At 44.0% G+C, this 26,465-nt stretch overlaps 1 protein-coding gene across 2 annotated transcripts in view; it reads left to right on the forward strand.

Moving 5' to 3' along the window:
- The window catches only part of LOC126278312 (CXXC-type zinc finger protein 1-like), a 195,550-nt gene extending 170,751 nt beyond the window's left edge, over positions 1 to 24,799 (forward strand). For both annotated transcript variants that reach the window (XM_049978328.1, XM_049978326.1), the window contains one exon: positions 24,231 to 24,799. In XM_049978328.1, the coding sequence (XP_049834285.1) occupies positions 24,231 to 24,497 (267 nt within the window). In that variant the 3' untranslated portion in view covers positions 24,498 to 24,799. The remainder of the gene's footprint in view (positions 1 to 24,230) is intronic.
- Positions 24,800 to 26,465: the final 1,666 nt, after the last annotated feature.

Raw genomic sequence — 26,465 nt, forward strand, 5'->3', positions numbered from 1 at the left:
GAGGGGTGTAAACAGAAAATTGATAATAACTTGTATGTACAAAGAAGTACAGTGCAGAATTTTATTTACTGACCTATACGCCGTAATATTTTCGTGCTATTAGATTCAGCAACATTAATTCTGGACAAAGGAAGTGCAGACCTCTGCCGGCCGTTGTGGCCGAGCGGTTCTAGGCACTGCAGTCTGGAACCGCGCGACCGGTATGATCGCAGGCTCGAATCCTGCCTCGTGCATCGGTGTGTGGGATATCCTTAGGTTAGTTAGGTCTAAGTAATTCTAATTCTAGGGAACTGATGACTTCAGATGTTAAGTCCCATAGTGCTCAGAGCCATTTGAACCAATTTGCTGACCCTGACTGCAAATGGGCAGTGATTGAAGTCAGTGTCCCTTGTTTACTTGGTTGATCTTCTGAGCACTTAGCCATCAGACACAATGCTCATTGCAACAGCACGGACTATCCCCGCACCCCCCCCCCCCTCCAGCCCCCCACCCGTCAAGACTTAAATTCTCAAGGTACCCATACTACTAACGTAGTGTCCCTTGCCCATTATATTCTCGTTACTTGTGGCATTTCACCGATTCCCGCAAGAATTCGAACCTTGTGTGCATCTGCACTAAAAAGATCAGTGCTCATCTCGCCTTCGCCATTGTCTGACTACAGTGTACAGTTACACATACAGACCAGGTCCGACCGCCTATAGGGAATCAGACTATTTTAACCTACAGACAATAAATAAGTACTTTTACATTACAGTATTTACTATGCATCAAAAGATTAATACAAGTTAAATCGCCGAATCCATGGATCTGGAGAAAAATTAAACTCTACAAGAAAATAAAAGATGTAAAGAGAACTGACATTTTAAGTACCATATGTGCAGCGTTTATCACAGAATGCAATGAGTGCCCTTGGTAAGAAAGTGAAGAACGTTTTCGCACAACGTTCGTTACTATAGCACAAATATTCGAAAGAAATATTTCAGACTCCTTCTTTTTTCACTTTTCACTCCTGTGCCAACCTCTACACCCCAGAGTAGCTCTTGTAACGTATATCCCCAAGTATATCCTGCATGTATTCGAATCTCTGTCTTCCTCTACAGTTTTTATCCTCTACAGCTCCTTCTAGACCATGAAAGTTATTCCCCAATGTCTCAACAGATATCGTATCACCTGTCCCATTTCTTGTCAGTGTTATCCGTATATTCCTGTCCTCTCCGATGCTGCGCAGAAAATCTTTCGTTACCTTATAAGTCCACCTAATTTTCAACATTACTCTGTACCACCATATTTCAAACGCTTCGATTCTCTTCTGTTCAGATGTTGTAATCGGAGTCCAGTAACAGTGGCATTGAGAAGACGGCGACGTATATAGACGGCAGTTGAGGTGGCGGTCCGAATACAAATGACTCCATCTTCCTCTATCGTTGTTGTATAGCCATTTTCGTATTTCCCCAGAAGGACGGCTGACCATCCAACACAACATGCGGTCTCATTCCTGGCAAGAAATCCCCAACTCAGTCACAAACTTCCCTTGAACCTCATACGACCATACTTCCGATATCAAATGTAGGTGTGATGATAAGTTTAATGATTTTCAGAAGTAAAGAAATACTATATTTAACTGATTATCTTCATCCATGACTTTCAGGAAGTTATGTGATAAAAGTAATTTTTAGGTTCCACGTGACTTATATTTCCTGTATCCACGCTGTTCGGCATGGAGGAGGTCATTATGCTTGATGTACCTCAGTATGTTGGAGATCAGAATATTTTTTAAAATTCATCAGCAGATAGATATTGAAGAGTAGTTTTGAGAATCACTGCCATTACTATTATCGTACACTGGTGTGACCCGAGCTTTCGACCAGCTACTGGGCACAGTTTTGTGTTCGACTGAACTATGGTATATTTTGAGTAAAAGACGGACTAAATCAGCCGCAAATTCTGTGTAGAATCTGATACTTATTTCATTGGGGACTGAAGTTTTTTTCAGTTTCAGGAATTCATCTGTTTCTCGACTCCACCGATACTAATGTGTGGACCACACTCTCGTTAAGGCCAGTTAGCTAAATATAACCATTTCCACTAAATGATCGGTTCAGTTGGACCAAAGGACCCAGTCTATTCTATGTAAACACACCGCACACCATTTTGGAGCCACCACCAGCTTGTACAGTGCCTTGTTGACAACTTGGGTCCAAGGCTTCATGGGATCTGCACCACACTTGAACCCTACGGTTTTCCAGTTGCATAGGGTCCAACCGATACGGTCACAAGCGCAGGAGAGGCGCTACAGGCGATCGTACTGTTACCAAAGGCACCAGCGTCAGTCATGTGGTAGCATCACACATTAATGCCAAATTTCGCCAGATTGTCCTACGGATACTTTCGTCGTACGTCCCACATGGCATTGCGCCCCTTCTTGCAGCGGCGCACCTTAGATCTCTAGAAGAGCATAGCGTTCCAAAGGATTGGGAAAGGGCACAGGTCATCCCCGTTTTCAAGAAGGGACGTCGAACAGATGTGCAGAACTATAGACCTATATCTCTGACGCCTATCAGTTGTAGAATTTTGGAACACGTATTATATTCGAGCATAATGACTTTTCTAGAGACTAGAAATCTACTCTGTAGGAATCAGCATGGGTTTCCAAAAAGACGATCGTGTGAAACCCAGCTCGCGCTATTCGTCCACGAGACTCAGAGGGCCATAGACACGGGTTCCCAGGTAGATGCCGTGTTTCTTGACATCAGCAAGGCGTTCGATACAGTTCCCCACAGTCGTTTAATGAACAAAGTAAGAGCATATGGAATATCGAACCAATTGTGTGATTGGATTGAAGAGTTCCTAGATAACAGAACGCAGCATGTCACTCTCAATGGAGAGAAGTCTTCCGAAGTAAGAGTGATTTCAGATGTGCCGCAGGGGAGTGTCGTAGGACCGTTGCTATTCACAATATACATAAATGACCTTGTGGATAACATCGGAAGTTCACTGAGGCTTTATGCGGATGATACTGTGGTATATCGAGAGGTTGTAACAACGGAAAATTGTATGTAAATGGAGGAGGATCTGCAACGAATTGACGCATGGTGCAGGGAATGGAAATTGAATCACAATGTAGACAAGTGTTATGTGCTGCGAATAGATAGAAAGAAAAATCCTTTATCATTTGGATACAATATAGCAGGGCAGCAACTGGAAGCAGTTAATTCCATAAAGTATCGGAGTAGGCATTAGGAGTGATTTAAAATGGAATGATCATATAAAGTTGATCGTCGGTAAAGCTGATGCCAGACTGAGATTCATTGGAAGAATCCTAAGGAAATGCAATCCGAAAACAAAGGAAGTAGGTTACAGTACACTTGTTCGACCACTGTTTGAATACTGCTCACCAGTGTAGGATCCGTACCTGATAGGGTTGATAGAAGAGATAGAGAAGATCCAACAGTGAGCAGCGCGCTTCGTTATAGGATCCTTTAGTAATCGTAAAAGCGTTACGGACATGATAGATAAACTCCAGTGACAGACTGCAAGAGAGACGCTCAGTAGCTCCGTACGGGCTTTTGTTGAAGTTTCGAGAACATACCTTTACTGACGAGTCAAGCACTATATTGCTCCCTTCTACGTATATCTCGCGAAGAGACCATGAGGATAAAATCAGAGAGATTAGAGCCCACACAGAGGTACTCAAGTTACCCTCCGCCACACACCGTGAGGTGGCTTGTCGAATTTGGATGTAAATGTAGATTTCTGAATTTATTTCATTAAGTGCTGCTTGTCTGTTACCACTGACAACTCTATGCAAAGGCCGCTGCCTTCGGTCGTTAAGTGAAGGCCGTCGGGCGCTGCGTTGTCCGTGGTGAAAGGTAAAGCCTGAAATCTGTTATTCTCAACACACTATTGAGACTCTCTGAATACTGAATTCCGAACGATTTCCGAAATGGAATGTCCCATGCGTCTAGCTCCAACTACTACTCCGCGTTCAAAGTCTCTCAATTCTGGTCGTGCGGCGAGAACACCTACATCTACATCTAAGTGATTACTCTGCTATTGACAATAAAGTGCCTGGCAGAAGGTTCAATGAACCACCTTCAAGCTGTCTCTCTACCGTTCCACTCTAGAGTGACACGCGGGAAAAACGAGCAAATAATTTTTCCTGTGCGAGCTCTGATTTCTCTTATTTTACCGTGATGATCATTTCTCCCTACATAGGCGGGTGCCAACAGAATGTTTTCGCAATCCGAGGAGAAAACTGGTGATTGAAATTTGATGAGAAGATCCCATCGCAACGAAAAACGCTTTTCTTTTCATGATTGCCACTCCAGTTCACCTATCATGTCTGTGACACTATCTCCCCTATTTCGCGATAATATAAAACGAGCTGCCCTTGTTTGTACTATTTCGAAGTCATCCGTCAGTCCTACCTGGTACGGATCGCACACCGCACAGCAATACTCCAGAATAGGGCGGACAAGGGTGATGTAAGCAGTCTCTTTAATAGACCTGTTGCACCACGTCGGAAACCTTTTCACAAGAATCACCTTAGTGCTCAGCCAATGAACTGCCCTTTTATACCTTGTGCACGCGACATACCGACGTCTGTATATGTGCATATCGTTATCCTATGACTTTTGTCATCCCAGTGTAAAATGTGCGTCTTCCTGCATCATTCGCTTTTGCTGCATCTCAGTGTAAAACATGACAGTACTCCTGCATCTTTTGCTTTGGTCCCTCAGTTTCATTTCCTTTTTCATCCATGAGCGTTTGGACACTAACTTTACTTCCACTGACGTCTTTTACATACGGCGAGAATTTCCTTGGACGTTGTGAGAGATCTTAGATAACATTCTGCTACAATGGCCGTTGAAGAATTCACTCGCCGCTCCCTTGACAGCCGGCTTTGAATTCAGCAGCTGTCTATCTGTATCCCAATTCTTTATTTTACACCTATTGTGCAGCAATCTCAAAGTTTGTTTGCAGTGATTGTATACTATGAAGACGCCTTCACACATGTGAGCAGAGCATGGTGAACAGTTCTTTTAAACTTAAGCTGCATTTCTTTTGCGTGCTGCACTACAGAGCTAAATGTTTCTTGTTCTCTGCCCATAAAACCTTCTTCACTTCGTTTAGTATTCTCTTTTACTTTGGTAACCGTTGTTTCTACAACTACCTCATCACTGTTGTTCCCGGTCGAATGTGGACGTCTCCAACGAGGTTTGATTTATTTATTGCCATTACATCCAACATATTTTCTACATTACTGAGGTTCTGGACTATTTTTCTAGGTAAGTCTGAGAGGAGGCATTTAGTAATGTTTTGCAGCACATCTTTTAACGCTAATCACTTAGAGAACTATGATTTTTTCCAATTGATTATCGAATGATTTTAGCCCTCCGATGATGACCGTACGATGGGGGAACTTATGTACTAGCGACCTGACGGTTTCTCTAAGTTTTTGAGTTACATCTCATATGGCACTGTGTCTTTCCTAAAGGATCTCAAATGCAGCTTCAGTTCCTGTCTCAACGATTCTGGTTTCTTGTCTACTGCGAAAAATACGTCAGCTCCATTTACCGGTAGCCCTCATTTCGATAATGAATTGCAATTTACCCAGAAATCTGACTGCAATCAGTTTTAAACACCTTTCTGTATCTTCTACTATGCGAGTTTCATTGTTTTTTGGAATGCTTTAAACAGTGACACCCCTTTCGAATGCTTTGGCAGTTAACCACCAGGATTTTAATACTTTTCTTTGGATCTTAGTGATACCGTTGTTTGCTAAGGCTTTAGTAATATGGGCAGGATGGAGGGTCATCTATAAAATCCTTTGTGTGCACCCTACACACACTCAGCTATCTGGATAGGAACCATGATGTGTAGTGAATAACTGGCCCATTTAGGGATAACATACAGTGGTCAAACCTATGGCACAATTTTAGGAAGTCGGAACATAGGCCTGTCACAGACACTTCCTAGGCTCTGGTTCGAAACTTCCACTCGAATCGCAACCAGTTCTGGGGACAATGCTGTAAACTGTATGCTTCGTTGAAAGTCCATGTGCAAGGCTTATCTTCTCAATCGCTCTTGCAGTCACTGGAATGTTCCGAGTGTAACCTCGAACCCCAGACGACAGGCATCGTTTGTTCCAACATGCTGGTTTCACCTAGTTTGCTCAGTGGTTGCCTTTTCAACATATTGCCTGAGGCCTTCTTTTGTACACACTGACGAGAGAAGTGAGTGAGCTTGAGGGATACTAACCGTGCGAAAAGGTGTTTAAAACATAAATCGCTCATCTCAAAACGGTGTATGAGCCACTCGCATGCGAAAGGTGCTTGAGCAACCACCCACTAAGGTCTAAGAGATGAAATTTAGTAATAGGAAGAAAGCAAATACGGATATAGTAGGACCAAAAACACATTTTAATGACTTGACTTACTGCCATACATTGATGATCCAAGACATTATGACTACCTGTTTAGTAGCTTGTTTGTTCGTCTTTGGAACGAAATCCTTCACTGATTCCACGTATCAGGGATCAGACAGTTTGTTAGCGAGTTTGTGCATGTATGTAGCATTAGATGTCCACGAACAGGTAATGAAATTAGCGTAAATAACGAGCCGCTGACTTGCGTATGCGGTGATTGCGCCCGATAGCGAATCAGATAGGTTCCAAAGGATTTACACCAGGTGAATTAGGACATCAGCATGAGTTCACTATAATTCTGCTCAGATCACTGTAGCACGGTTCTGGCTGAGAGACACATACAGTTATACTGCCGCCATTCACCTCGATGATAGCGTTTGTGGAGACGACCATCGACCTAGTGCAGCAAAAAGTAAATTCATGCGTAAGCCGACACGTTTACATTGATCTATGGTTAAATCCCGTGGTTCCGTGACTACTGCAGTCATTGGGTCAACATGTGAACACGTAGGAGTGGTCTGCTGCAACGTTTCATGTTGAGCAATGTACGATGAACGGTGTGCTCCGAAACACTAGTGCGTGCAATAGCATTGTGCTCTTTCGGTGCCACAGATCACCACCTATCCTAAATTACAGCGCAGACAAGCCTCTGAATACATGTTCTGTGAAGAGTCGTGGACGACCGACCATTTAGTTGTTTCACTGTCCTTCTACCACTTTTCATAGATGCTCACAACAGTAGCAAGTGAACATTCGACCAGCTTCGTCGTTTCCGAAATACTTGTTCACAGGCTTTGCGTAATAATAATCTGCCTTTTGTCAAATTTGCAGCTCACATCTTGGACAGGGTGATCTCCCATCCGTGTCTGTTCCGCTTACGTAGTTTTGTTACCGCGTCAACATGTCCGTGACTCCACCAGGCGACATCCATCGTCGCAGTGGTTATAATGTTTTGCCTTATCAATGTATTTTCCTCTGCTTAAATTAGTTACGTACTCTGAACAAAGTTCTTTATAAAGCCGCAAGTAAATTTGATCATTTGACCAACCTCTGGGGCTAAGACAAGTGTTAAATTAACGAGTCGACAATCATTTGCACTTGTCACCTGATTCCATTCCACGAATAAGTATTGAAAACTATTAAAAAATACAAATACACGAAAGTGCATCATTACTTACCTCAGTGGTATTAAAGACTAAAATGCGCTCTTTATTAAGCGGGATATATCCAGATTTTAGGCATACTTACTGACACATCATCTATAATCTGAGTTATTCCACGTTATTACAATAAAAACCATGCGGATGCCCTAAAGAACATGTAAGTTACTAACTCCGACATACGAGTTTTGCCTCTAAATTCTGGCGTTTTAAGCTGATAACTACACTAAATGAAACTGGTGCGATCTAACTGTGCTAACAGCTGGCAAAATGCGGCAAGTACAGGAGTGAAACCGTCCTTGTCCTTTTTGTGGCTGAACAGAACTCTCTCTGGTTGAGAAGCCGACTACAGCATTGCTAGTATTAGAGAACAAGAAGAGCGTGCTGTCAGCAGTTGAGAGTCTCACTTTCTTCAGGGGGCGGATTATCAGCTGTGTGCGGGTAATTTATGTGGCACGTGCAGTTGGCGATGAAGTGTTCGGCCCTCCACCCCAACACCGTGCCCTGGAACGATTAATAATCGCCCAGAGTGTCGCAATAGTCTGAAAGACATTTATCCTGGCGGTGCTGCAGAGTAGGCGGAGATTAATTCAACGCTCGAAGCCCAGCTGTGATAAACAGCAGTTAGGTCCTGGGCGTCGTCTCGTGCATTTCGATATTGGAAAGTCATTATTTCGAAGTCGAAGCAAAAGGAAACTTTTCGGTCCCACTTCGATTGAGGGTCTCACCACCCTCTTAGAACTATTGCGTAAAGGTCTGAATAACGAACCGCAAAAAAGAACAAACCAGTCGAAACCCGCGAAAGAATGATAGCATTTTTTAAAGTGTTGTTGAGCTCAGTTGGTTGCAAAGGGGCAAACGTAAACAGACTGACTACCGCATCGGTACCGCCACTTAAGTAGATAATGGTAATACCTAGGTGTTCAAACGTTTTAAGATGGTTTTTGTGAGTGCGCAGTGGCGACTTCCATTAGAACTATTTTCTTGTGGGAACTTGAATGCTTCCACATGTAGGGATCATCTGCCAGGTATGGTTGACCACTACGAGACACCACTGCCTGACTACTTAATGTCTCAGAGTGATCTTTCCAGAACTGCTGCAGAAGACAAGAGGTTAGCAGCCAAAAGCAGCTCTGATTGGGCTGTCGACTGTTTTCTTTAGGAGCTGAGGTTTCAAATAGCATGAAAGACGACAATCACACAGATGTTAACACACACTTCTTCCATAGATGCTGCCAATTTCCAGGCCACAAGGTACCGGTTTTCAATAAATAAAACACTTTCGTCGCAACAACTCCGTTAGTAAAAATTACGATGATACACTATGTGATCAAAAGTATCCGGACACCCCCAAAAACCTACGTTTTTCATATTGTGTGCATTGTGCTGCCACTTACTGCCACGTACTCCATGTCAGCGACATCAGTAGTCACTAGACATCGTGAGAGAGCAGAATGGGGCGCTTCGCGGAACGCACGGACTTCGAACGTGCTCAGGTGGTTGCGTCATACGTCTGTACGCGAGGTTTCCACACTCGTAAACATCCCTAGATCCACTGTTTCCGATGTGATAGTGAAGTGGAAACGTGAAGGGACACATACAGCATAAAAGCATAATGGCAAACCTCGTCTGTTGACTGATAAGAGACCGCCGACTGTTGAAGAGGGTCGTAATGTGTAATAGGCAGACATCTTTCCAGACCATCACACAGGAATCCCAAACTGCATCAGGATCAACTGAAGGTACTATGACAGTTAGGCAGGAGGTGAGAAAACTTGGATTTCAAGGTCGAGCGGCTGCTTGTATGCCACACATTACGCCGGTAAATGCCAAACGACGCCTCTCTTGGTGTAAGGAGAATAAACATCGGACGATTGAACAGCGGAAAAACGTTGAGTGGAGTGGCGAATCACAATACACAATGTGGCGATCCGATGGCAGGGTGTGGGTATGGCGAATGCCCGGTGAACGTCATCTGCCAGCGTATGTAGTGCCAACATTAAATTTCTGAGGCGGTGGTGTTATGGTGTGGTCGTGTTTTTCATGGAGGGGGCTTGCACCCCTTGTTGTTTTAGGTGGCACTATCAGTCCACAGGCCTACATTCATGTTTTAAGCACCTTTTTGCTCCCCCCTGCTGAAGAGCAATTTGGGGATGGCGATTGTATCTTTCAACAAGATCGACCACCTGTTCATAGTGCACGGCCTGTGGCGGAGTGGTTACACGACAATAACATCCCTGTAATGGACTGGGCAGCAAAGAGTCCTCACCTGAATGGTGTAGAAAATCTGTGGGATGTTTTGGAACTCTGACTTGGAGCCAATACTCACCGACCGACGTCGATACTTCTCCTCAGTGCAACACTCCATGAAAAATGAGCTGCCATTCCACAAGAAATCTTCCAGCACCTGACTGAACGCATGCCTGCGAGAGTGGAAGCCGTCATCAGGGCTAAGGGTGAGACAACACCATATTGAATTCCAGCATCACCAATGGAGGGCCACGAACTTAATTCTTTTTCAGCCAGGTGACCGGATACTTTTGATCACACAGTGTAGCACCAACGCATCCGAACTTCGGAGTCATCCATGGTGACGCTCAGGTAACATTAAACTTTCTAATGCCGTCGTAGTGTTATTTGACAGAACCTCTCTACGGCTGTCTTCGTTTTCTCGTATATAATAATCGTTTTGTGTGTGATTTCTCTTCTTGAGCAGCTCTGACTACAAGTCCCATAACCTGCAAAGATCCAGTACTTCAAACAAACTTTCGCACTCATTTCAGTGCTATTATATTAAGTGATTAAGTAAGCTTTTCGGATCTGTATTTGAAGGTTTTATTCAGCGTATACACCCATCAGACAGAGCATTATGACCACCTACTTAACAGACTGTATGTGAACCTTTGGCACGGATAGCAGCGGCAACGCCTCGTGGCCTGAGACCTCGGTAGGCGCTGGAGGGAGTTGGGACCACATCTGCAAACACAAGTCACCTAATTCCCGTAAATTACGGGGGAAGGGGGGGGGGGTGATGAGCTCTGACGCTACGTTCAATCACATTCCAGGTGTGTTCGATCGGGTTAGATCTGTTGAGTTGGAGGGCGGAGGGCAGCATATCAGTTGGAACTCGCCACTGTGTTCCTCGAACTAATCCATCGCATTCCTAGCCTTTTCACATGGAGCAATATCTTACTGAAAAATCCCATTGCCGTCGGGATACGTGATCCTCTTCAAGGGGTGTACAAGGTGTGCAACCAGTGTACGAGACTCCTTGGCCGTTTGGTCCTTTGCACGAGCTCTACTGGAGTCATGGATGTCCACGTGAATGTTCCCCAGAGCGTCATGGAGCCGGCACCGTCCCGCAGCACAGGTGTCAAGGAGCTGCTTCGCTGGGAGATGACGGATTCGCGCCTTCCCTTCGGCATGATGAAGGAGGTGTCAGGATTCATCAGACCATGCCACGTCCTGTGACTGGGCCAATGCCCAGTGCCGATGGTCACGTGCCCATTTCAGTCGTAGTCCCCGATGTGGTGTTAACATTGGCACATGCATAGGTTGTCGGCTGCGGGGCCAATCATTGGGAGTCTTCGGTACAGTGTGTGTTCACACTTGTACTCTGCCCGTCATTGAAGTCTGATCTCAGTTCCTTCACAGCTCGCCGCCTGTCCCTTTTTACCAGTCTGTCAAGCGTACGACGTTCGACATCTGCAATGAAGGGTGGTCGCTCAATTCCCTGTTGTGTGGACGTAGTTTCACCTTGGTTTCGCCAAGTGTTGAGGATGTGTATCTAACTAGCAATCATTCCTCGCCAGGTGACACTGCTATCGCCTAGGTTGGGTTATATCGATAGTCGGGCGGTGGTCATGATGTTCTGGCTGGTTAGTGTTTATTTATTCGACTTCTTCCAAAGCTCTTATTTATGTAGTTTTTTTATCCCCCCCCCCTTCCCCCCACTTGTCTTCAATCTATTAGTATCTTGATCATACTCATAGTATTAAGCAACAGGACAAGAAAAATTTCGCAGACAGGAACTGTCTGGATAAGAAGCAGTAAGGCAGGTGCACATTTGACTGAAGACAGTCGGCGCCAGTAGGTGGTTTATCCCCAAAGCTTTCAAATGTCACCGGTAGATGGAGACATTTGTGACATTGCGTTTCAAAACGGAGCAGCTGACGGATGCAGTGTGGGCGACTGAAGTGCGAAATGTAATAAGTATTTTGGGTTTCAGGGAAACGGTAAAACCAGCAGTTCATCGCAAACTGGTGGACTTTTACGGAGCAAGTGTAAAGTCGCGGAACTACATGCGGTTTTGGTGCCATGAAATTGATAAAGACAGGACGGATGTTTGAGATGAGTACAGATCATGGCGACCAGTACGTCTATCTCACATGACGAAGAGCGGTGTCTTCAAGACTTGCTTAAGACAATAGTTGCTCTCGTGTGACTCAGATTGCACACGGATTCGATACATTCATTGGAATTGTAGCGCGGACACCGTGCAAAACATGCGTGCTGCAACACTTTTCAGACGACAATAAAGCCAAGCTATTGTAATCGTCTCTCTAGCAGTTAACTCGACTCAGGCGCACAATGTTACATTGCTGCACCGTGTCTACATTTACATACATACTCCGAAAGCGCGATACGATACATGGTAAATGGTACCTTACATCACTCATTCGTTTTCCTATTCAATTGTCAAATATTCAATTTTCTATATGTTTCCATACCAGCGCTGATTGGTCTAGTCTCCACTGTCCTTACGCGATTTACATATTGGTGGCAATAGCATCGTCTCGCAGACTGTCGCAAATACCGTTTCCCTAACCGGTTCTCAATAGTGTTTTGTGAAAGGACGTCTCCTTCCACCTGGTGGCATACTTTTGAGTATACAGAGCATTTCTCTACAACTCGAGTGTTGATCTATCGGTAACAAATCTAGCAGCACTCCTTTTAACTGCATTTTTGTCTTCTTTTATCCGATCTGGGGAGGAGGGCGGATCCCAAACACTTGAGAATTTTTGAAGAATTGGCCGCCGTAGTGTTCTGTATACGATCTTCTTTATAAACGAGCTACATTTTTCTAGAGTTCCCCCGTCGCAGGGGACAAAGGGTGGGAAAAAGCACTAAAATCCGTATGAACAGGCCTTGAAGGCTCAACCGTACCAACCGACCGCCGTGTCATCCAGGGCCATAAGTGCCACCAGATGCCGGTATGGAGAAGATGTGGACAGCACATCTCTCTCCTGGCCGTTGTCAGTTTTCGTGAATGGAGCTGGTACTTCCCAATCAAGTAGCTCCTCTATTGGCACGAAAGGTGGATACCTCTCGTAATACCTAAGACGTAACTATCTTTATCGTGAAGTCACTCCTCGTCTTCTCCTCACTGCAGGTTCAAAATAATGGTATCCGTAAAGAAAATTGTGATCACTGACTTTTCAGGCCTGCATACTATGTTACATGTGGTTCAGATCAGACGAATTTTGAAGCTACGAATTCAGTGGGAGTTCACTGTCTTGCACCTAAACTCATGGTAACACGATTGTGGTCTTGTGACATGGACAGTTATCCTGAAGGAAGATGCCGTCACCATCGAGGAAGACATCAAGCATGAAGGGAGCAGAAAGTTCGCTGTAAGGGGAATAATGTTCATGTAGTCGACAAGTGGCACAATGCCTTGGATTAGTATTATGTGTCCCATGCAAGGTCGCTTGAATGTCACTCATAGCATAATAACTCCCTCAACTGGCCTGTGTCAGTCTGTCTGTTGCAGAGCTGGAAGTTCTACAATGTGCACTGAACTGTGTGTTCCAAAACACTTGTCTCTGCAACAGCATTGTACTCTGTCTTGAGATCTTCCACGGTTCGCCGCCTTTCCCACTTTACAGAGCGGGTAAGCCTCCGACGTCTACGTTCAGTGATGAGGCGTCGATGTCCCAGCACCTTGTCGCCCACTCATCGTTTCACAGTTCTTCGATAGCTTTCCATAGATGCTCACGACAATAGCTGTTTTAAATGTCGCGTTCAAGCAAAGTTCACGCAAGAGAATCATACAAGCTTACTGTCATTTGACAATCGGACAGACTCCCGAATGGACGGCATTGTAATAAGCATCCCCGACTAGAGAAACAACTGAAACATTTGAGAGCAATTAAGTGACCAGGTCCGAATGGAATCCAGTTCTGTTTTCCGAAGAGTACTCTACGGCCTCAACGCCTTACCTAGCTTGCATTTATCGGGAATCTCTCGCCCAGCGCGAAGTCTCAAGCGATTAGAGAAAAGCGCATGTTACTTATTTATTTTGCGTTCGATATGCCAGATGCCTTATAGTACTATACACATTCAGTATGGGAAACTTAATTAACAAACAAATGTAACAAAACGTTATTCATTATAAATATAGTTATGGATATTTTAGTACATTTAAACCTATGGGGCACAAATGTAGTAATCTGTCAAAAAAATTAACAATTAAACACAAACACTTAAATTACAAAACCAAGAAATGGGACAGTCTGTGAGTCTATGTAGATCCTCTAGTCAACCGTCCCGAAAACCATGAATTTCACACTAGATTATGTGCTGCATCGTCTGTATTTCGCCGCAATCACAGTGAGGATCGTCCACGTAGCCCCACTTGGCCATCAGATGGTTGCAGCGTTCAACATCAGTTCTCATTCTGTTTAGTGCCACCCAGGTTCTTCGAGGGATGTTGAGGCCAGGAACACGATCAGCCGGGTTCTTAATGAGGTGTCCATTGTCGACATTTGCTTATTGCCATAGGTGTTTCCGCTCTACTATGGAGTTCCTATTGTTCGAGGAGTGGTTCCAGAAGGGAATTGGTGACTTGAATCGTGTCAGGCCTTGCAGGTCAACGTGAATAGGGAGTGTGGTGTCAGCAGCTACTTTTTGCATTTCTCTTTGGGTTGCGTGTTGTCTGCGGAGTGAGGGAGGCTCAGTGTTTGCCAGCACAGGGAGCTATGTGTTAGAGTCGATCTCACTGTTCCAGTTATTGTTCACAGGGTACCATTCAGGCAAACATCTACTTTATTGACGTGTGAACTGTAAGCCCATACAGGCACACACTATTCTGCAGTGCTGTAGACTAGAGCCAAGGAGGAAGTGCAAAGTGTCGTAGTATTACTTCCCCTGGTAGGGTCTGCGAGTTTCTGGATGATATTGACTCTGACTGTGAGCTTTTGGCTGGCACACTGCAGATGTCCTTTGAATATTGGGCTGCAGTCCAGTTTAACACCCAGATATTTTGGTGCTCTTGCATGTCATATTCTGGCCTGCTATGTTCAAGCGCAGCTTCCTGTCTGCTTGTTTGTTATTCAGATGCATCACTGTGATTACTGATTTTGATGCATTAAGGTTCAGATGACACTTTCCGTTGTAGTTATGAAGCTGCACCAAGTCAGAAATAGGCCTGATTCCAATTGTTCGTATGACTTTCCATGCAAAACAATAGCCAGATCGTCGGCATATGCGAACTTCCGTGATCTGAGTTCCGGCGTATCAGAGACGTACAAATTAAATAGTAAAGGAGCTAGCACAGAGCCTTGTGGCAGTCCATTATTGAGGATTCGGGCTTTGCTTGTTTTTCCGTAAAGATGTACTCTGTACTTCCTCGTGGATAGCATATTATAAAAGAGCTTTAATGACTTCTTACGTTTGACTACTGTAGCAAGTTTATGCAGTAATCCTTTGAGCCATACTGTGTCGTATGCAGCTTAGACATCTATAAATACTACACCGGTCTTTTTCTTGTTCTGAAAGCCTCGTACAATATGCGTGGTTAGTGCCAGGACTTGGCCGCAGATATTAGGTGTGTCACTCTTTTTAGGAGAATTTTCTCGAGAAGTTTGTACATCACATACAACAGAGAGACAGGTCTGTAGCTCTTGGGATCTGTCTCGTCCTTTCCAGGCTTCAAGATAGCAATTATCTTCGACTCTTTCCATTTGTTTTTGATGTTTCCAGTCTTAAGTATGGTGCAGAGAAATTTTCAGAGTCATGTGCGTGCTTTCGAACCTAGGTTCTTTATTAACTCCGATAGGATTCCATCAGGTCCGGCCGCTTTCCTTGATTTTATGTCATTTATTGCAGTCATCAACTCTTCTTCAGAGATACTGTTCACAATGGCTGACTGTTCTGCGCAGTTCTCCAGTGCTTCAGCCATGTGTTTTTTAAAGTCCTTCTTCTGTTGTGTAGGTATGTGGATCTTGGAGTTTTCTAGTATAACTGAGCATATTTTATTAGGGTTAACAGCACTCTGCTTGGAGCTAGGATGTACAGCATCCCCTAATTTTCTGAGAAGGCCCAAACTTTTACGGCTGGAATAGGTGAAGTCAAGCTTCTCAACTAGCTAATGCCAACGTTTCCTTCTTTCTTCGTCAATAAGCTTGGTTAGTGAGTCCGCAGGATGGCTTATCTTACCATCTTCACTATAATTCTCTGTCGTCCTTGACAAAAAAGGTTTTAGGTGCTGCAGTCTGGAACCGCGAGACCGCTACAGTCGCAGGTTAGAATCCTGCCTCGGGCATGGATGTGTGTGATGTCCTTAGGTTAGTTAGGTTTAATTAGTTCTACGTTCTAGGGGACTAATGACCTCAGCAGTTGAGTCCCATAGTGGTCAGAGCCATTTGAACCATTTTTGAACAAAAAAGGAGAACACCTACACATTTGCGTGCGAGCTCTGCTTTCCCTTATTTTATTATAATGATGGTTTCTCCCTGTGCATGTCGCCAAAAAAATATTTTCGCATTCGGAGGAGAAAATTGGTGATTGAAATTACCTGAGAAAATCTCTCTGCAACAAGAATCTTCTTCTTTTTAATGATGTCCACCCCAAATCCTGTATTTCGTCCGCGACGTTCTCTCCCTTATTTCTCGATAACACAAAACGTGCTGACCTTATTTGAAGTTTCTCGATGTGCTCCGTTAATCCATCTGGTAAGGATCCCACACCACGCAGTAGTACTGGAGAAGAGTTCGGACAAGCGTGTTGTAGGCAATCTCTTTAGTAGACCTGTTGCATCTTCTAAGTGTTCAGCCAGTAAAATTCAGTCTTTTGTTAGCATTCCGCACAACATTTTCGATTTGTTATTTCAAATTTAATTTGTTCGTAATTATAATTCATCAGTATTTAGTTTAAATTTCTGTCTTTTGCTTTGATTGATTTATCGTGTCACCGAAGTTAAACGGATTCCTTGTAGCACTCATGTAGATGACCTCACACTTCTCTTCATTTAGGATCAACTGTGAATATTCGCACCATACAGATGTCTTATCTAAATCGTTTTGTAGTTGGTTTTGATCTTTGATGACTTTCCTAGACGATAAACAACAGCATCATCTGCAAACAACCAAAGACGGCAGTTCAGTTTGTCCTGAATCGTGTATATAGATAGGGAACAACAATGAGCCTATAACACTACCTAGAGAAACGCTAGAAATCCCTTCTGTCTTACTCGATGACTTTCCGTCCGTTACTACGAAGTGTGACCTCTCTTTACAGGAAATTACGCATCCAGTCGCATAACTGAGATAATATTCCACAAGCCCGCAATTTGATTACAAGCAGCTTGTGAGGTACGGTGCCAAAAGCTTTCTGGAAATTTAGAAATTCGCAATCAGTTTGAAATCCCTTGTCGACAGCACTCAACATTTGGTACGTGTAAACAGCTAGTAGTGTTTCACAAGAAGGATTTTTCCTAAATCCCTGTTGACTATGGGTCAACAGAGGTTCTTTTCGAGGTAATAATGTTTGAACACAATACATGCTCCAAAATCCTGTTACATTATAAAAAAAGTGTGTGTTCCATGAACATTTCCGTGAAGCATAAAATACGTAAGGATGAAAGAAATGTAACTTTTTTTAATTTAAACAATCTTTTATAAGATGTTGGTACTTCAGAATTTATATTTTTCAATGAAAACACTATTTTTGTGTATTGTATGAAATTAGAAATAAGAATTTTTGTATTCTTCATATAAATGATAATTAGATATCTATTAATTGACATATATTTTATGAATTTTATACTTAAATCTTAAATCACGTATGTATTAGAACTGAACAGAAAAAGAAATGAGTGAAATAATCACCTAAACGAGTCTCGAACCTGCTTATGTTAGCAGTCTCTAGCGCTTCAAGCAATCAGACGAGCATTTTGCCACTGGGCCACATAGTCAAGCAAAAAACTGAGTTTAATTTAGTGTTTTAAAGAGGGTTGGAAAACTTCAAAGACGATTATATTTAAAATTTTTGAGAATATCATCGAACTGCTTTGCCGTATTGAAATTTGAGTCCAGAACTTTACGTAACCTAAATATGAAAAATTACAAAAAATCGGTTGCTTGTGTCTCCTTGTAAGACCAATTTGTGCTTACTAGAGACTTCCGTCCGGCGTAGGCATTGTCACGGCAGCGGTGTGTGTTATCGAAGAGCGCTGGGTCGTCATTTGGACAAATGAACTGCGATGAACCGCAGCGGTAGCGGTGAAGAAGAGTACAATTCGCCTGGCGTGTCGGCCACTCTGTGTATCTTGTGTTACATGCGGGAAGTCCACCGTGCAGGAGTAGCGCCCCGCGGTCACAAAACGTTCAAATTTTCTTGAGTTATGGAGAGCATCCAGGAACGTTTATGACCAACATTACGTTAGAATTTGTTGACCGTATTGTTTATCGCCAGCCTCGTGGGACCGGGCATTCTAAATTTATGGATGAAATTCTCCAGCATCTGTTCATTTGCCGTACCACGCAAATAGGCACAAAAAATCGCGATTCCTTACAATATTATGCGAACATTCTTATTTATTTAACCTGATGTAATAAGGGTCATCTACTTCTCTCTTACATCGGACCAGTGTTACGCACGTGTAACGCATTTTTTACATCATAGTTACCTAAGAACGAAACAAATAGTATTAAAATGATTTGAGTGTCCATAGAGACATTGTCAGTAAACAATACTGAGTATGAACTTATAAAATTAATACTGGCATTACTTTTACTACTGCTGCTACTACATTTAATAATGATTATGTTGATAATAATAGAAATTCTGATAATAACAATCATGACAGTAATGATAGTGGCAGACATGGAGAGGTTTTATAGATATAGAAAATAGGGGTTGTCTCATACAGCGCGTTCTGGGGAAGGATGTTGAAGGAGACTGCACCAGCTAAGAATACTCGGAAATGTGTGAGATATGGTTAGAAAGAGAGATATACAAGGGTAATGAGTGCGTACAGGGACAACAGTGATCTTATTGTTGCTTTAGTAGTTACGTCGTTAACCGTCTTCAGAAGTTGGAGATATTATTCAGTTCTCTAATACAAAGCACGAGCTAGGCTATTCCAGAGTCCTACTGCTGAGAAGAATTTCGGGAAAGTGGCTGAACGACGGAGTGGAACAGTAGGGCTTTCGCTCTGATGCAAAAGTATTTCTACCATGTTGTTCAGACAAGAGCGATAAGGTTTATGAGAATTATGAGTGTAGGTCTTCGTTGATAAGGCAGCACGCAAGACAGAGTGCGTAGAAATCTCTGCGTTTGTCTGCACGTAACCTGGATAGCTGTGCATGTGATGGTGAAATATGATGGAAGAGTGGAACAACACAGATATAATGAACACAGGCATTCATAAACAGTTCCAGGCACCATGGGCTTTCCCGAGAAAGGTCTCGAGGGATAGTTTTTCTGTAATCAATAACTGGAAGTGTAAGTGTTTGTACAGTTAGTGTTCCTTTTTCACGTCAAAAGGGATAAACTTTTTATATTTTTGTGGGACATAGAGAGATGCTGATGCCTTTTCACCCATTGCAGTTAGGTTCTCAATCCAATTTAGACTTTCTTATATTATTGCTCCCAGGTTATTTGACGAAGGAAAGAAGTTGATATTTGCCCAAATGTGTGTTAAATATGGTACGAATTCCCGATATTTTGGGCTAATGAGTCTAGTATGTCAACCAGTAACCGCTTAGGTTTTTGTTAATTTGAGCTTTAACCTTATATCCCGTGTCCATTTTGATGGTTCGTAGTGGTCGGTAATAAGATTTTGATAGCTGTCTTCATTTTTATAGATTTTACACTTAGCTACATCTGGAGTAGATACAACTAGAGGTCATCTGCGTACATGTAGTATTGGCAGCACTACCAAACTGATGACACGTGAATTATCTACTAAGAAAAGATAATAGGACTAATACCGAAATGTGGGGAACTCCTGATGGTACCTGCCTCCATTATGACTTTGTGGTGCTGAACATAGGACGTTGCTGGTAAGACGTCAGTATAAGGGAAACAATTGCACTGCACTTCGCGAGGAATTTAGGCTCCTAAGTTCGGCTAGTAAAATGTCGAAGTCAAAACTGTCCAAGGCTTTCTGGAAATCTAAGAAGCGCATGATAGTCACTCTCATGTATCCATGGTAATGTTCAGGTAATCTGTTATCATTATTAAGCCAGATGTGCTATAGTGCTTACGGAAGCCTGATTAGGATTCCTGTAGTAGTTTTTTATGATTAGGTGATTGGTTAGGTGGTAGTGGATTACATGCACTGCCGAAAAAAAATTAGGTCACCTGGAAAGATGACCTCGAGTTTGATCTGTTGATGGCATATGCCACCTGCGGAATAATAGACGTAATGATAATGGTTTCAGCGTCGTCAGCCAACAGATAGCGTAGTGGCACAGCTCAGAAAATGTCATCTGTCTCTAACCTTTAATAGGGAATGCTTACAGCCAGAAGGGTTCATGTGGCGCGGACATGTGAAGCGAGCAGGCAACCATGCCACGAAGATACACTCGTGCTTCCTACAACGAACTGAGTGAGTTTGAAAGGGGTCAAACTGTGGCCTCCCGAGTGGCGGAATGACCCTTTAGAAGAACTGCAACGCAAATTGGATGTGATAAGTCAGTTGTGCAACGATGCTGGTATCAGTGATCACTTGAACATTCTCACGCCCGTAGACGAAGTGCTGGACGTCCACGCAGCATAGATGCCCCCTAGGATCGTCGTATTCTAAGGGCAGCAGTGGCAGATCTTATGGCTACCACAGCGCTGGAAGAGAGCTTGTGAACATACCTCTAGCCCGCCTTCCACTCACACCACAACGTCGTCCGCCCCTGTATCTGAGTGGTCAGCGCGACAGAATGGCAATACTAAGGGCCCAGGTTCGATTCCCAGCGGGGCAAGAGATTTTCTCCGCTCAGGGACTGGGTGTTGTGTTGTCCGAATCGTGATCATTTCATATCCATCGAGGCGCAAGTCGCCGAAGTGGCGTCAAATCGAAAAAATTGCTCTGGCGAACGGTCTACCCGACGGGGGGCACTAGTCACACAACATTTATTTATTACCACAACGTCGACGCGCACGGCTACTCTGGTAGCGTTAGAGGATCACATGGGAGATGGAATGGCGCGCTGTGGTCTTCAGCGATGAAAGCAGATTCTGCCAGCATGCAATTGATGGTCGTTTGCTATTATAATGTAGACCTGGTGAGCGGTGTCTCCTATATGAGCTGAATTGTCCTAGATACAATCGCCCCACCCCAGCCCTTATGGTCTCGGGTGCGACAAGGTACAACTGTCTTCTTTGATCCATTATGGACCATGAGACAACGGCTGGCATGTATTTCTTAATGAAATAATTTACCAACAGCCGCATGTATTGTAGAAATTTATTTTACGAATTTCTTATGTGCTACGAGTTTTGGTATTAGAGTCTCCACACGTCATAGTCGTAAGATCACTGTACACGGAAGGAGCCATATAGCTGGACCCGTGAATCAAATCGTTATGCAACAGCTGTTGGTGGCCAGGCGACATATAAGAAGACCATAAAATAAATTTCTACAATACATACGGTTGTTGGTAAATTATTGCATCAAGAGGTACAACTGTCGTTCACCTTTGCTGTTTCTGGAGGGGACGCTAACCAGTGCTCGGCAGGAGCAGAATGTTGTTAGACCTGTTCTTTTGCCATTCTTGCAATAGAAAGGTGATATGTTGTTCCAAAGGATAATGCTCGCTTTCTTTGAAACTGAAGTGCCCTGCAAGATGTGCAGCAACCTTTTTGGCCAACACAGTCTCAAGATCTGTCTCCAATGGAGCACGTGTGGGATACGATGGGACAAGAAGTGACTTTTGCAACTCGTCAAATAACAACCTCTGCAGAACATCGTGAACAGGTACAGCAGGCTTGAAATAACGAATCCCAGGACAGAGTCAGCGTCAGCATTGCCGCCGATGAAGGCTACACCATGGCCGTTATAGCATGCATCGATATCTGGTACTTCAGGAGTGCTTATGTTATTGATTTGTAAATGTAATTATTTCCTTTACTCCATAAGGACCACGGCAACAATAAATCTGGAGTCAATCGGAAATCTCTAAAATAGTGTACAATTTTTTCCCGTCAGTGAATTCTGAGCCTTTTACAGCGCAACAAGAATCCAAATACCGGGTGATCAAAAAGTCAGTATAAATTTGAAAACTGAATAAATTACGGAATAATGTAGCTAGAGAGGTACAAATTGACAGACATGCTTGGAATGACATGGGGTTTTATTAGAACAAAAAAAAAAAAAAAAAAAAAAATACAAACGTTCAAAAAGTGTCCGACAAATGGTGCTTCATCTGATCATAATAGCAATAATTAGCATAACAAAGTAAAACAAAGAAAAGATGATGTTCTTTACAGGAAATGCTCAATAAATCCACCATCATTCCTCAACAATAGCTGTAGTCGAGGAATAATGTTATGAACAGCACTGTAAAACACGTCCGGAGTTATGGTGAGGCATTGGCGTCGGATGTTGTCTTTCAGCATCCTTAGAGATGTCGGTCGATCACTATACACTTGCGACTTCAGTTAACCCCAAAGCCAATAATTGCACGGACTGAGGTCTGGGGACCTGGGAGGCCAAGCATGACGAATGTGGCGGCTAAGCACACGATCATCACCAAACGACGCGCGCAAGAGATCTTTACGGGTCTAGCAATATTGGGTGGAGGGCCATCCTGCATAAACATCGTACGATCCAGCAGGTGTGTATCAGCCAGGCTGGGGATGATGCGATTCTGTAAAATATCGACGTACCTTTCACCCGTCACGGTAGCAGTTATAAATCTAGAATGACGCATTTTCCTCGAAGAAAAAAGGCCAGATAACGGTATATGTACTCAACGACGAACCTGGGGGCAAAGCGTCATTTTTTCGGATGAATCCAGGTTCTGTTTACAGCGTCATGATTGTCACATCGGTGTCTGGCGACACAGCGGTGAACGCACATTGGAAGCGTGTATTCGTCATCGCCATACTGGCGTATAACCTCGCGTGATGGTATGGGGTGCCATTGGTTACACGTCTCGCGCACCTCTTGTTAGCACTGACTGCACTTTGAACAGTGGACGTTACATTTCAGATGTGTTACGACCCGTGGCTCTACCATTCATTCGATCCCTACGCACCCTACACTTCAGCAGGACAATGCACGATCACATGTTGCAGATCTTCTAAGGGCCTTTTTTGATACAGAAAATGTTCGACTGCTTCCCTGGTCAGCACATTCTCCAGATCTCTCACCAACTGAAAACGTCTGGTCAACGGTGGCCGAGCAACTGGCTCGTCACAATACGCCAGTCACTACTCTTAATGAACTGTGGTATCGTGTTGAAGCTGCATGGGCAGCTGTACCTGTTACACGCAATCCAAGTTCTGTTTGACTCAATGCCCAGGCGTATCAAGGCCGTTATTACGGCCAGGGGTGATTGTTCTGGGTACTGATTTCTCAAGATCGTGCACCCTAATTGCGTGAAAATGTACTCACATGTCTGTTCTTGTATAATATATTTGTCCAGTGAATACCCGTTTATCATCTGCATTTCTTCTTGATGTAGCAATTTGAATGGCCAGTAATGTACTTGTGGTTAAGGAGGTTGCCGCGCGGAGTGGCCGCGTGATTTGAGGCGTCATGTTACGGACTGCGCGGGCCGTCCCGCCGGAGGTTCGAGTCTGCCCTCGGGAATGGGGGTGTGTGTTGTTCTTACCATAGGTTAGTTTAAGTAGTGTGTAAGTCTAGGGACCGATAACCTAAGGTGTTTGGTCCCTTAGGAATTCACACACATACACATTTGGTTAAGAAGGTTGAAGATAGTCTGCTATAGCACCAGTAGTGGGTCGTCATTTGGACTGTGATGCCATCGTGTCCAGTAGATGCCGATATGATAGGACTATTTTTTTTGATGAAGGGGGGGGGGGGGGGGGGGAATATTGGAAGTAACATGATTCGGGTAGAATTGTTCATGGCTACAGTCTTTGACCCCCAGCCGGCCGGGGTGGCCGAGCGGTTCTAGGCGCTACAGTCTGGAATCGAGCGACCGCTACGGTCGCAGGTTCGAATCCTGCCTCGGGCATGGATGTGTGTGATGTCCTTAGGTTAGTTAGGTTTAAGTAGTTCTAAGTTCTAGGGCACTGACGACCTCAGAAGTTAAGTCCCATAGCACTCAAAGCCAATTTCACCCCCATGAAGTAAACACTGAGTTTCTGTTCCGCTTGTGGTTCAATTAATGTCAGATAACTTGATTTAGCTGCAGTATCGCGGAGACTGTAGATCAGGCATGTGGTGTCGGCAGGAGCGGTTGAGGCTGCGCGAACTGCAGGAGAGCCAGCAGCAGCAGCAGCAGCAGCAGCAGCAGAAGAAGCTGGCCGCGCTGCAGAGCCAGCGCCGGCGGCGGCCCCAGCCGCTGCAGCGCCTGCGCCAGCGGCCGCACGCCACCAGCAGCGCGCCCAACAGCACGACGGAGCAAGCGGCCGCCCCTGCACAGGCGCAGAAGAGGTCCGCGGCCGGCCCCAGCGCCGGCGCCTCCGCCAGCAGCGCTAGCCAGCCCAACGCCGCTTGAGTCAGCGGGCCGCTCTGCCGCTACAGCGCCGCGCCCAGCGCTCCCCCCACCAAATTGTAGTCGCATCGTCCACGACACCATCCAACACTACCCGCAGATTCCTTAAAAAAACAGTACACTTTATTATTTACAATTGCATCTTCGATCTCCTTCAGAATACTAACCATAATCTGTAATCCCCTTGTCCCGCATTAATTACAGTGTTGGAAACATATTTTTAAATTTGTTCTCTAAGTTACTTGCTAGTGCCATGGCGATACTGCATTTACGTCGTTATAAAGTTATGTTTTATTTCCTGGTGAGTATTTTGTTCTGAGTCAAAAAATAAAATATCTTACGTCACTTTATATGTGTGGCTTCGAGTCTAACGAAAGGGTGCCGCTGTGGAGCACGTGGTCTCAGCAGCCAATACATTCCCTGTTGTGTATTTAGGCGGCTGCCTCTCACTCAGCTAGGCAGTCTGGTATTCGCGTTAAGTCTTTTGATATAGACACCGTGTTTACGTTGCGTGTGCTTACTTACTGTCTACGAGTGGACGTTGTTTTGATTTCGCGAGGTTATCTCTTGTGACCCCGTTGCTTAAAACTTTGTTCAAATTCAAAAGGGTCTGAGCGCTATGGGACGCTGTCCTTCGAGCCCCTTTTCATCCCAGGGAATAGGATTAAGTCTGAGGGGGCAAAATCTGACGAATACGGCGCGTCGTCCAAGATATAGTACGATTAAAATTATTTGATACTTGAAGTGGCCACCATGAGGTATAACGGAGACGGGAAATGCTCTGTCGACAGCTGAGTTTAAGTGATCAACGACTGAACTGTGACCCCGGACGGGGTGGCCGCGAGGTTCTAGGCGCTACAATCTGGAACCGCGCAACCGCTACGGTTGCAGGTTCGAATCCTGCCTCGGGCATGAGTGTGTATGATGTCCTTAGGTTAGTTAGGTTTAAGTAGTTCTAAGTTCTAGGGGACTGATGACCTCAGAACTTAAGTCCCATAGTGCTCAGAGCCATTTGTACTGAACTGTGACAGACGATGAAATTCGGAAAAAAAAAAACACTTAGGTCGTTCCAGACTGTAGCGCCTAGAACCGCTCAGCCACCCCGGCCGGCACTAATTTTGTCGTCCTGAGTGTAAACTAATGTCCTAAACTAACCACAACCTTGTGATGTGCAGTGTATCCTAATACACGTCGATTAGAAACATGCACCACAGTTAAAAACACGATCGCTTTGTTCATGTCGTTTATGGCTAACTTCTGCAAGGAAACTCGAGACAGAAAAATTTGATAAGATGTTTGTTTTCATAGCTGTGTTCTGCAGCAAAATTCCGGTTTTAACCTTAATAGCGACCTGTAGTTTCTCGCTGTAATTGGTTACCTGGAACTATCCTCACACTGGCTACACGCGTTGCCGTATTTCCAACACATGAGCAATGCTGGTTGGCACTTGGTTGCAGATTAAAAGCGACACAAGATGATTCGTAATGTAAAGAGAATGATAGAAAGAAAAATAAGAGCAAATGTAAAAGTTAATCCGTTGACGAATATGACGCAACTAAGTATTAGAAATAGAATTACAATTAAAACAATCTTTTAAATTAAAATAATAACAAAAGAATTTGATTACACTTAGAGAAATAAAAAATCTTGATCCATTTGACGAGATTGTAATGTTCGATCTTGTCAAGTTTATACGCTATCCATTATACTATGCCATTACACTCCAAAAGGATCTTGTATTAATGTCTCCTAGTTGCAACGATTAACTGACAGCTTTCCAAAATTCGGCTTCACCCAATATCTTACGAAACTTAACTAATGCAAGCCGATCTCTCTGATTATAATAACACATCAAGAAAGAAAGCTCCACAAAGAGCAAGAATTAAACGGACCAGTTGTTGTGCCAATTAGCCAATGGCGAGCAGGGTGGGGGTGACGTTGAGCGCTCTGATTGGTGGAAACCAGCTACAA

This window comes from Schistocerca gregaria, chromosome 6, assembly GCF_023897955.1.
Source record: "Schistocerca gregaria isolate iqSchGreg1 chromosome 6, iqSchGreg1.2, whole genome shotgun sequence".
Taxonomy (NCBI): Eukaryota; Metazoa; Arthropoda; class Insecta; order Orthoptera; family Acrididae; genus Schistocerca; species Schistocerca gregaria.